A 12,554-nucleotide genomic window follows, 5' to 3' on the forward strand; every position below is an offset into this window, starting at 1 on the left:
CTAAGAGAATAGAGTAAGGGTGGAGGCAATGAATGGTGTTCTAAGGAGAAACAAACTAAAGGGGTTTGGGCCTGAGAATCAAAAGGCTGCAGACGACTAGGTGAAGAGGTGCACCAAGATGGAGGTGCAGAGGGGTGAGATCAGAGTTGGAGGTTGTGTTGGATAATATGAAAATAATGGGTCTCACTCTGGAGAGTGGAGGAAAAAGGTTTGGGGGAACAATTAGCTACTCCAGCTGTTCAACTGATTATGATGATGAGGTAATCTAATGTACAGTAATCCCTCCTCCATCGCGGGGGTTGCGTTCCAGAGCCACCCGCGAAATAGGAAAATCCACGAAGTAGAAACCATATGGTTATTATATGGTTATTTTTAGAATGTCATGCTTGGGTCACAGATTTGCGCAGAAACACAGGAGGTTGTAGAGAGACAGGAACGTTATTCAAACACTGCAAACAAACATTTGTCTCTTTTTCAAAAGTTTAAACTGTGCTCCATGACAAGACAGAGATGACAGTTCTGTCTCACAATTAAAAGAATGCAAACATATCTTCCTTTTCAAAGGAGTGTGCGTCAGGAGAGAGAGAACAAAGCAAGCAGTCAAAAAAAAAATCAATAGGGCTTTTTGGCTTTTAAGTATGCGAAGCACCGCCGGTACAAAGCTGTTGAAGACGGCAGCTCACACCCCCTCTGTCAGGAGCAGGGAGAGAGAGAGAGAGAGAGAGAGAGAGAGCCACAGAAAAACAAAGTCAAAAATCAATACGTGCCCTTTGAGCTTTTAAGTATGCGAAGCACTGTGCAGCATGTCCTTCAGGAAGCAGCTGCACACAGCCCCCCTGCTCACACCCCCCTACATCAGCGCAAGAGAGAGAGAGAGAGAGAGAAAGTAAGTTGGGTAGCTTCTCAGCCATCTGCCAATAGCGTCCCTTGTATGAAATCAACTGGGCAAACCAACTGAGGAAGCATGTACCAGAAATTAAAAGACCCATTGTCTGCAGAAACCCGTGAAGCAGCGAAAAATCCGCGATATATATTTAAATATGCTTACATATAAAATCCGTGATGGAGTGAAGCCACGAAAGGCGAAGCGCGATATAGCGGGGGATCACTGTACAGTAGTATGATTATATATAAAACAACACATTTCTGAAACGATGTAAACTGATGGTGTTGATCCATTTCCCTCCTCATCATCTTTGTCGTAAAAGTTAATATTTTTCTAGTTCAAACTAATGTTGAAGAGTCCCAAGGGTAGTGAAGCTGTAAACGATGGGTTACATTATTGTGACTTAATTGGACCTCCTTCCAGCAAGTGAGGGAAAGCAGAATATGGTCCAGTTTTCACTAAATGCAAGTGAGCAGAACAGATTCTAATGGATTCATTCATTTTTTCATTCTTCCACTCATTTTCTAATCCCCTCTCCCCCCTTATTCAATTCAGGGTCACAGGGGCCAGGGCCTATCCTAGTATTATTTAATGCAAAGCAGGATCCAAACCTAAACTGAGCCACTAGTATATCACAGGGCACATTCACACACACACACACACGCACACACACACACACCCCCACGCTCATTCTTAAGGAACCAAATATGAGTTGCCAATTACTCGGATTAAAGTTTTTGCAAATACATATTGCGGTAATGAGCTGCTACTTTCCTTCTAATTGTATGGCCGATGGCAATTTATTGAAATCACCCTAGGATTCGGGTATTACTACTTTTCTATTTTCCCATTTCTCACTAATTAACGTCAGATGGGATCATCAGTTTCCTTTCTGAGGAGCAATTTGCGTTCTGAGCATGGGCTTTCCAGTGATTTCTATCAAACTGCATTTGACATGCACTGTGGAGGAGCTGTCCAACCTATAGAATACACCTAACTAACAAAAGCAGCAGCTATTTCGATTCTAGCTACTGGTATGTGCCATCCTGTTTAGTTGCAATCGTCTTTTAAAATTAAAGAAAAAACAATTGATTGTATGGCACATATTGGCATCAAGTACCAGCCTGTTTTGCATGCCAGATTATCACGGTGTGCCCTAATATATTAAATGCATACAGTATATGAGTCTCTTCAAAATTTTTCACATTATTCACAGATGGGAACAAAGCTCTCTGAATTTAATTCTGTCTTTTTGGTTAAAAAAAACATACAATGATAGTAATAAAATGCTATTTCACTATGGTGCAAAAATAGCATGATGGTTCAAGTTTCCAAAAAAAAAAAATCACAAAAATGATTCCATCAAAAGTGTCTAACACAGTGCACCTCATTGAAATTATAATAAATATTACATATTAAATACATTTAACAAGTACCTGAGCAAAGACACAAAGCACCTGGATTAGACAGAGCACCACAAGAGTCAGCTCAGAGTCCCGATTTAGAATCCGAGAGACACAACGTCTAACTTTAATGCTTACGTTCATTAACTCAAGTCTTAGCATAGTGCAAATTTGTCTTCAAACTGCCATTGTGCGTCACTTCAGATAAGCAACATTGCTGGGTTTTGGAGGAAGTCTGGGTGCAGGTCTAAAAGGAAAAGAAAAAGAAGAAAGACATTTGTGCCTTACATTTATAGTTCTGCAGCAGTACATTTTCTGGTTTCAGAATGGTTTTCTGTCAAAACAGCAAAGAACAATCTTAAGAAGAGACCATTATGGTATATTTCGGAGTGTATTAATAGCTTATTGTTTACTAATAGCGAAACTGAAAGAATGCTTCTAATTAGTAATTAAAAATGTTCTGCTCCATGCATGTATGATTACAGTCAATTTAATTGGTGTCATTTAGCAGGATTCATATTTATGTTTAGATCAGCACCTAGAGTTACATAAATAAAATGAGTTGTGGACAGAGTTTTGCATTAGATAGATAGATAGATAGATAGATAGATAGATAGATAGATAGATAGATAGATAGATAGATAGATAGATACTTTATTAATCCCAAGGGAAAATTCACATTCATTAGTCAATTCCAATCACCCAAAAATTCATGCCAAATTGCCTACTTTGTTATATATTTGTATTGCTCAACAAATAACAAATCAGTATCCTTATACAATACACCTCTTCTGTTAGTTGCTAAAATAAATGTATTCTTGATCAGAATATTCATCTATAGGAAGTTTGTTGGTGCAGTGTTTAGCATAATTCCTTCACACTTCTAATATAATAAAACTTTCAATGGACTGGTATCTCATCATGCGTCACATGGTGCTTCGCAGATAAGCTCTAACTCCTCATAATCCCAAAAATAAATTGTGATCAGTCTGTTAAAGAACGCATGGATGATGAGTATCGGCACTTGTGATTACTTGGCATCTGACCCAGGATTGATGCCACATGGTAAGGCTTCAGCTCTCCACAACCCTAAAAATGGATTAGATAACTTCAAATAAGTGATGGATTGATGAGTGAGTACAGTGGGTGGGTGTGTGTGTAGGCATGACCTGTGACCACCTGACATCTTATCCAGGACATTTTACTAATTGGCATAATCATCCTTGGATAGACAAAGACTCTGATTAAAAAACCAAGTTCAGAAAATGGATGGATAGAGGGATTTGTGACAAGTCAATCTATTTTCAACATGCCGTATTGCCGAGTGAATAAGCAGTTTTCAAATGAACTGTGTATTATGTGTAATGCTGTAAAAATGTATAAATAAAACATCAATGAACATTTTGAGCAAAAAATATTTTAAAACCACCGGCCCTTGATTTATAATCAATTTATGTATAATACACATGTAATAATGATTTATTTTCAAAAACAAACAGAAATATGTTATCTTAACTCATATTTATATCATGAACATCATAAAAATGGTCTGATTAGTGTTTTAGATAATTATGATTACAGATACCAGTTACTAACCTCACTGGCTGCATTGTTTGAGGCACTGGAAGTGAAATTTTGGATGCTGCGTCTGAGTTCTTGTTTACGCGGGAGGTTCTGCTCAGAGGATCTGCAGGAAGAGGCTTCCGAGGAGGAGTAGGCTTTGATGATGCCTGTTGAAAAAACATTTTCATTAGCCAACCCCTCCAAACTCATTTCTCAGCTGTACGAAGCGCACAAGGTAGACAGCAGAGGGCAGTCTTTGCTCACATTAGATCATAACTTTTGATTTTATAATTAAGGTCTTTCAAGTAAAGCAGCACAGCTTGGCCGTCATCTTTACCTGCCTTTCACTGAAGGAGTTTCAGAGTTATATTGCATCAATTCAAAGAGAAGTCTGATAATGACCTGATTTGGCTGCCTCACAAACATATAGTTCATACTCTATTATGGATTTATGTTGGGGGAAAAAAAGCCTGTTGAGATGTCTAGACTGAGAATTGAAGTATTTTGTGAAACCTTTAACATCTGTATGTGTAATGTGTTGTGCTTATGAGAGGGTTTCATTCCTGTGTTTATTTTCTAAACAGCAATTTTACACATTGCTAGTCAAGTTACTGAATACAAAATGATCTGCCGAGTACATAAAAAATGTTTTTCAAGAGAGAATGTTATTCATCTGCACTGCTGAAATTCCAGGCTAAAACGTAACTGTGCCTGATAGTTGCATCTGTTCTCTTTATCAATGAGTTCAATAGTTTATCTAGCCGTAATTACAAAAATACATACAGCATGTGTTTATATGGTAGAAATATCATTTTTGTAAAAACTGAATATGAAGGCGACAATGGGGCTGGCAGTCTGGTTGTCCTAAACTCCCCACCCGCTAATCAAGGAGATCAGTGCTGTAGAGGCTGTGACAGAACTGGAGGAGGAATCACATGAAGAGCGACTGAAATAAATAGCTGGGCTTAATTGACTAATCTCTTGAATCTCTCTTAATAATAATCTGCCTGATTACGACGTTTAGAGGGTGACATTGTGATTGGCAGTTAGTGCTGCTACTTCAGTACTTCAGAGCCCATGTCTGTTTCCCAGCACCACCGCTACCTATGTGGAGACTGAGTATTCTTAGAATGTCTGGGGCTGCCAGTATCCTCCTGCATTTTAAAGACATGGGGCCGTGTCCTCGGTTTTGTGGCCTTTAGCTATATTCACTGTAATAATGCCACTGTAAAAATGTACCATCAAAATAACACCATTGACATAATAAACGCTGCATCAGCTCGAGGAAAACAGAAATCAATGTTTTATTATTAGTGGACTCAGTGAAAAGTCAAGCAAAATGACACATTTTATTGGCTAACTAAAAAGATTACAATATGCAAGCTTTCGAGGCAACTCAGGCCCCTTCTTCAGTATTAGTGGACTGTAACTGAAGATTACAACAAAAAAGGAAGTACACCATATCACTTTAAGCACAAATGTGAAAGGGTTTTATCAAAACCAGGTTACACCTGACAGAACTTTATAAAGCTGGAGGTCCTGTATTGGCCGTACTCTTCCTGAGGATTGTATTTTTCATTTCGACTGATCTTTCACATGATGCCTACGTGGCTATGGCAAGCTGTCTAAATAGTGAGTGCTTTGACTTGCCAACAACGCTGCTCCCAGCCTATGAGTATCGCAATCACAGGACATCTGATTAGTCAAATCATATCTCTGTATAGATGAGAACCAAATGGTTTGTTGATTAAACAGGATTTACTTGGGAAGGTGCTGTGTAGCAACGTGCAAACCACCATGTCTGCTAGAGTGACAGTTGCACTACTACCACTACTACATACCATAGCATAGCACCCTTAAATCCATTTAGTTAATTCAGGGTTGTAGTGGTGGAGCTAATACATGGGACAAATAAAAAAAATTTCAAAAATTAACAATATGTCAAGTTATCTAAACTTGGGTGGTCATAGAGGACTGTCCTAAGAAAAGCAGGACACTGGTTAACTGGTGACAGGACTGGCTTTACTGCTGGGGCACACTAGATGACACCCCCAATTTCCTATTTCAAGTGCGGAGCATCAATTTTTTAATTGGCAAGTAAAGCTGACTATTATAAATGATGTATTTAGACCTAAATACATTATTATTTTAAAAAGTACTTAATGATTAATTTAACATTCTGCTAATACATAATTACATATTTTACAACATGATGGGTTTAAAAACATTTCTTTTTCATTCTCTATCAGATATCTCCATCTATCTAATCTAGTCATTATTACTTTTTTAAACTATTATCAATCCCCTATACTGTTCTCTGGATATTCCATGCTTTATTATGTACTGCTTAATTATGTTAACCTTTAATTGATACATGAAAAGGTACTTTTGGAAATGGGATCTGGGCTGGGTTAAGTCCAGACATCTGTAATAATACGAGGCTTAGTTAAATGGCAAATTTGACTATTTTCCTTTTACTACTTTAGCGTCTGGACTGGTAAGTTATACAGGAGATTCAGATCCCTTTACTTTCAGTACACTTCATTGTGTTTAATTTAATTTTAAATGGAATCAATTCCCATTTTTGTCCATCAATCTGCACTCAATAGCTCAATGACAAAAGTGAAAGCATGTTTAAAGAAAAGTTTGCAAATTTATTAAAAATCAAAAACTGAAATATCCCATTTATTTAAGTATTCAGACTCTTTGCTGTGACACTCCTGTTTGCTTTAATTATCCTTGAGATGTTTCTAGAACTTGAATGGAGTCCGTCTGTGTACAAACCGAATTGAATGGGCACTGTTTAGAGCAGGGATCTCAAACTCCAGTCCTGGAGGGCCGCAGTGGCTGCAGGTTTTTGTTCCAACTCAGTTGCTTAATAAAAAGCACTTATTACTCAAGTAACTGTTCTAATTCAGTTTAATTGTCTCGCTCATTAAGATTTTGAATCCTATATTGCTTATTTTAGTCTTCAACAGCTGTATTTTGGTTTTTAATGGCTCCTTATTAGCAATAAGATGCAAATGACAAAAGAAATCAGCATTTCTCCATTTAGCTGGTTTCCATTTACACCTGTTTGGTTTATTTAAAACTTGGAAGGAAAGTGAAGAGAAAAAAAGTGAAGGACTGAGAATTACTCATCTGTTTTAGACTTCAAATCATTTGAGTTATATCCTTAGAAAAGAAGAAAACCATCTAGGATATGAGAATGACCTGACATGGCAAATTTAAAGCAGTAACAAGCAATGAAATTAAATTACTGGCAAAGATTGTTTTCTAATTAGGCAACTGGGTTGGAACAAAAACTTGCAGCCACTTTGGCCCTCCAGGACTGGCTTTGCCCACCCCGGTTTAGAGCAGGGATCTCAAACTCTGGTCATGGAAGGGCCCCAGTGGCTGCAGGTTTTCATTCTAACCCTTTTCTTAATGAGTAACCTGTTTTTGCTGCTAATTAACTTCTTTTGAATTAATTTTAACTGACTCGCTCTTGAAGACTCAGGCACAATAATTGCTTCTTTTTCCTTAGTTAGCAGCCAAACAATAGTGAGATACAAAAATGAACCAAAACATGACCAGCAAATTGTGACCATCATACAATATCTGAAAATAAAAAGGGTGGAGGTCTCAGGAATGTTGATTTGTTCAGGTCCCCAAAACATTTTAACAGGGCTTTTAAATAAGTAAAGAAAAAAATGAACAATTTTGAAAATGTATTCTATTGCACAATGAGAGCAGCAACATGCCATGGAATTAAAGAACGGGTTTAATTAACAACAAGATAACAGAACAAGATGCAGAGGACAGAAAGATATGGAAGAAGATGATCTGCTGTGGCAACCCCTAATGGGAGCAGCCGAAAGAAGAAGAAGATTAATTAGCAACAAGAATTGGCACCTAATTAAGCAACTGGTTGGGGTGAAACTAGTTGGAGTTTGAGGACCCGACTTAGTTGATCTTCTGTTGGCTCACTCACTTCTCATTTCATTTCTGTTTAAGGAAAGACATGAAGTAATGCAGAGGAACAATGAAGAAATTCCAGGGAACAAAAACAAGTCAATTAAAATTAATTAGCACCAAAAACAGGTCACTGACTAAGAAAAGGGTTAGAATGAAAACATGCAGCCACTGTGGTCCTCCAGGACTGGAGTTTGAGATCCCTGGTTTAGAGACACACACCTGTGTATATAAGATCCCACAATTCACCCTGCATATTAGGACAAAATCCTAGCGATGAAATCCAAAGAACTCTCTGTGGACCTCTGTGATACAATTGTAGCAAAACATAGATCAGGGCAAGGGCACAAAAAAATATCTAAAACTGTAAAATGGAAGAAGTGTGGAACCACTAGGACTTTTCCCAGAGTTGGTCATCCAGCCAAACTGAGTAACCTGGCAAGAACAGCCTTGGTCAGAGAGGTGAACAATTACCCAATACTTACTCCAACAGAGCTTCTTTTTAGGATTGTGGAGAGGTCCTCTGTTGATTGGTGAGTCTAAGTTTGCTCAGAATGGCTGAGTGTACTGTATGTCTATAGGTGAGTGTGCTCTGTTATGGGCTGGAATCTCATTCACATGCAGCTGCAAGGAGCCTTGCATTGGAATAACCTAGTTTTTTTTTTTGGTAAAATGGAAAAATGCATAAACTGAGAAGTCTTTACCTCTCTCAAACTTTTTTCTGTTAAGAAAAACAGAGGGTACACAACAGTATAAGTAATTTAAAAAGCAAACGCATGGAGGAAAGAAGCATGATTCTTTGCAGAAGAAGAGAATGTAGGATTTTTAATAATAATAATAATAATACATTTTATTTATTTGTAGCTGCGGTGGGTTGGCACCCTGCCCGGGATTGGTTCCTGCCTTGTGCCCTGTGTTGGCTGGGATTGGCTCCAGCAGACCCCCGTGACCCTGTGTTCGGATTCAGCGGGTTGGAAAATGGATGGATGGATGGATTTATTTGTAGGCGCCTTTCTAAACACTCAAGGACACCGAACAAGAGATAAAACACAGATCATAAACAAAACTAAAATACAAAAATTAAAATCAGGCAGAGCAATTGAAATAAAAGAGAAAAAGCAGTCTAAAACAAATGAATTTTAAATTTAGATTTGAAAAGTGAAAATGATTCAATATTTCTAAGCTCAGGTGGCAGTGAGTTCCAGAGCTGGGGAGCAGAGCAACTGAATGCTCTGCTCCCCATAGTGGTAAGACGGACGAAGGGGACAGTCAAGTGGATGGAGGAAGAGGATCTAAGGGTACGGGAGGGAATGGCAACATGGAGGAGGCCAGACAGATATGGAGGAGTGAGGTTGTGGATAGCCTTAAAAGTTAACAGAAGAATTTTGAATTGAATGCGGAAAATAACTTCTATATTTGACAGTATTTTTTACCAAAAACAATTTATAAGATCAGGAAACATTACTGTTCTCCTCAACTCAACACCACATAGTATTCTCCCAACCTTTTATTCCAATTCAGTGTCATGGGAGGTGGGGTGGTGAAGAATCCTAGCAGCATTGTGTGTAAGACAGGAAACGATCCTAAACAAGATGCCAGGTTATTTATAAGATGCAGGCAGCTAAAGCACCCACCCACACTCATGCATAGCCAATTTACAAGCAGCAGTCAACTAGACTGACACATCTTTGGGTATGTGTGTACATTAGTTTAAATAGATCAGCTGAAAAATATATATTTCTATTCAGATACATCCATTCAAATATATATATATATGTACACCTGTTTAGATTTACAGGCAGACACAATGTGTTCATATAAGTTAAACATGTCTCAATTTTGTTTCGTCGATTGTTGAACATCCTTGTCATTACTGTTTATATTTTATACAAGAGTTACATACCTGTCAGCTGTGCTTTAATTCAAATGCCATATTTTTCTGTTGTCTTTATTTACAAAACACTTTCCTTTTCTTCATTATTTAACAAATTGCACAGAGCCCTGCCTCCTAGCATTGTTCTGTTTAAGCCCTGGCTCTTTCCAGCTGCCTCTCTCTCACTCTCTCTGTCCCCTCCATTACACATATTTCTCAGAAAACGACTTTCCGTGTACACACAAAGGAGGACAGAATTAATATTTCAGAAGACATTAAACCAAGCACGATTGTAACATACAGCCTCTTGTGCTTCACATATTCACTTTTAAAACCCATCTTAATAACCTGCAGTGTGGGAGTCACAAAATAAATTGCCACAGTCAAACTAAAGCTGGAAACACCACATAACTAGGAGAAAGTGAACACATTCAAAGAACTAAGCAGATATATATACCAGCACTTTAATAAAAGGATAAGTGTCTGTCTGTGTGTCCATTCGGCTGCTATGACTCTGTCATTCTGAAAGATGGCACATCACAAGTATTAGCCCTGCTGTTACAAATCAATTACCAAATGGCGTAAAACAGAGATGAATGCACGGCATGGTGTACTGCAGATGTTAACGCTTAGGTCTATGTTGGTTACTCAGAATTCAGCGAGTCTTAGACTGGTAGCTTTTATAAATATACATACATACTTTCATACATCTCTTATTCCGCCCACATAAATCACATTAAGAAACTTTCTTACTTTCACCTCCGTAACATATCCCATGTTCGCTCCTTCCTCTCATTTTCTAACACTGAGTTAGAAAACTTGTCCCTGCTTTTATCACATCCCGCATCGATTATTGTAATTCCCTACTGGCAGGTGCCCCTTCTAATCTTATGTCACAGCTCCAGCTTATTCAAAACTCAGCTGCAAGAGTCCTTACAAGGACCAGCAGCAGTGAGCACATCACACCCATCCTGCTCCGTCTTCACTGGCTCCCTGTGTCTTACAGAACTGAATATAAAATCCTACTAATAACCTACAAAGCCTTAAATAACCTCGCACCAAACTACATCAGTGACCTTCTCCATCACTATGTGCCTGCCCACCCACTAAGGTCCTCTGATTCTGGCAATCTTGTTGTGCCCCACACTAATCTACACTCCATGGGTGACAGGGCCTTCTGCTGTATAGCACCCAGACTCCGGAATGACCTACCAAAATTAATTAGATCAGCTGACTCCATGACTTTTAAAAAACAACTCAAAACTCATCTGTTCAGGAAGGCTTTTAGCTCTACTTGACTTTATCACTCTTCTCTCCGTTTACTTCTCTGTCAAGATGCTCATGTAACCTGTGTGTGTGTGTGTGTGTGCTAGACCAGGGGTAGGCAACGTCGGTCCTGGAGTGCCACAGTATGTGCAGGTTTTTGTTCCAACCCAGTTCCTTAACGAGAACTCAATTATTGCTGATGAAGCACATATTGCTTAAGTGACATTTTAATGCTTCATTTTAGTGGTCTCGCTTGTTAAGGTTCTCCAACCTTAATTGCTAATTTCAATCTTAAACTGCTGCATTCAGTGTTTTAATTGCTCCTTATTAGCAATAAGATGTAAAACAGGGGTAGGCAATGTCGGTCCTGGTGAGCCGCAATGGCTACAGGTTTTCATTCAACCCAATTGCTTAATTAGAAACCAATCATTGCCAATCTCAGACCTTATTTAATTTTATGGCTTGTTAGTCTGTGCAATGTAAGGCTTTTATATCGTAGATTTTTTTCCTTTCCAAGGATATCATCCAAATGATTTGAAGCCTAAAACAGATCATTTTCAGTCTGTCACATTTTTCTATTAAGTGTTTTATTAAATCAAACCGTGCATGATGAACACACACAGATGTAATTGGAAAAAAGCTAGCTGGAGAACTGCTGGCTGCTTTGTCTTTTACATCTTATTGCTAATAAGGAGCAATTAAAACACTGAAGGCAGCAGTTTAAGATTGAAATAAGCAATTAAGGTTGGAGAACCTTAACAAGCGAGACCACTAAAATGAAGCATTAAAATGTCACTTAAGCAATATGTGCTTCATCAGCAATAATTGAGTTCTCGTTAAGGAACTGGGTTGGAACAAAAACCTGCACATACTGTGGCACTCCAGGACCGACGTTGCCTACCCCTGTGCTAGACCCTCAATTATGTTATCTGTTAGGCTTTTTCTCTGAATTCACTGTTGTAATCTTCTTTATTTATTTATCTGGTTTGTACAACGCTATATACTGTATACCCTGCCGTTCTTCTTATATTCTGTAAGTGCCTTGAGCATGTGAAAAGCGCTATATAAATAAAATGTATTATTATTATTATTATTATTACATACTTTCATACATATATACAGTACTGTGCAAAAGTTTTAGGCAGGTGTGAAAAAATGCTGTAAACAAAGAATGCTTTCAGAAATATAAATAATGATTGTTTATTGTTATCAATTTACAAAATGCAAAGTGAGCGAGCAAAAGAAAAATCTAAATCAAATCAATATTTGGTGTTACTACCTTTTGCCTTCAAACCAGCATCAGTTCTTATAAGTACACTTGCACAAAGTCAGGGATTTTGTAGGATTATAGTCAGGTGTATGATCAACCAATTATACCAAACAGGTGCTAATGATCATCAATGTCACACGTAGGTTGAAACACAGTCATTAACTGAAACAGAAACAGCTGTGTAGGAGGCTTAAAACTGGGTGAGGAACAGACAAACTCTGCTACCAAGGTGGGGTTGTGGAAGACAGTTTCATGTCATGGTAAGATTGAGCACAGCAGCAAGACACAAGGTAGTTATACTGCATCAGCAAGGTCTCTCCCAGACAAAGATTTCAAAGC

At 38.2% G+C, this 12,554-nt stretch overlaps 1 protein-coding gene across 1 annotated transcript in view; it reads right to left on the reverse strand.

Moving 5' to 3' along the window:
- Positions 1-1,351: 1,351 nt before the first annotated feature.
- The window catches only part of LOC114646896 (disintegrin and metalloproteinase domain-containing protein 12), a 604,012-nt gene continuing 592,809 nt past the window's right edge, over positions 1,352-12,554 (reverse strand). The window contains 2 exon segments of the mRNA XM_028795286.2: positions 1,352-2,536; positions 3,886-4,019. Coding sequence (XP_028651119.2) covers positions 2,485-2,536; positions 3,886-4,019 — 186 coding nt within the window. The 3' untranslated portion in view covers positions 1,352-2,484.

This window comes from Erpetoichthys calabaricus, chromosome 2 (assembly GCF_900747795.2).
Source record: "Erpetoichthys calabaricus chromosome 2, fErpCal1.3, whole genome shotgun sequence".
Lineage (NCBI taxonomy): Eukaryota > Metazoa > Chordata > Cladistia > Polypteriformes > Polypteridae > Erpetoichthys > Erpetoichthys calabaricus.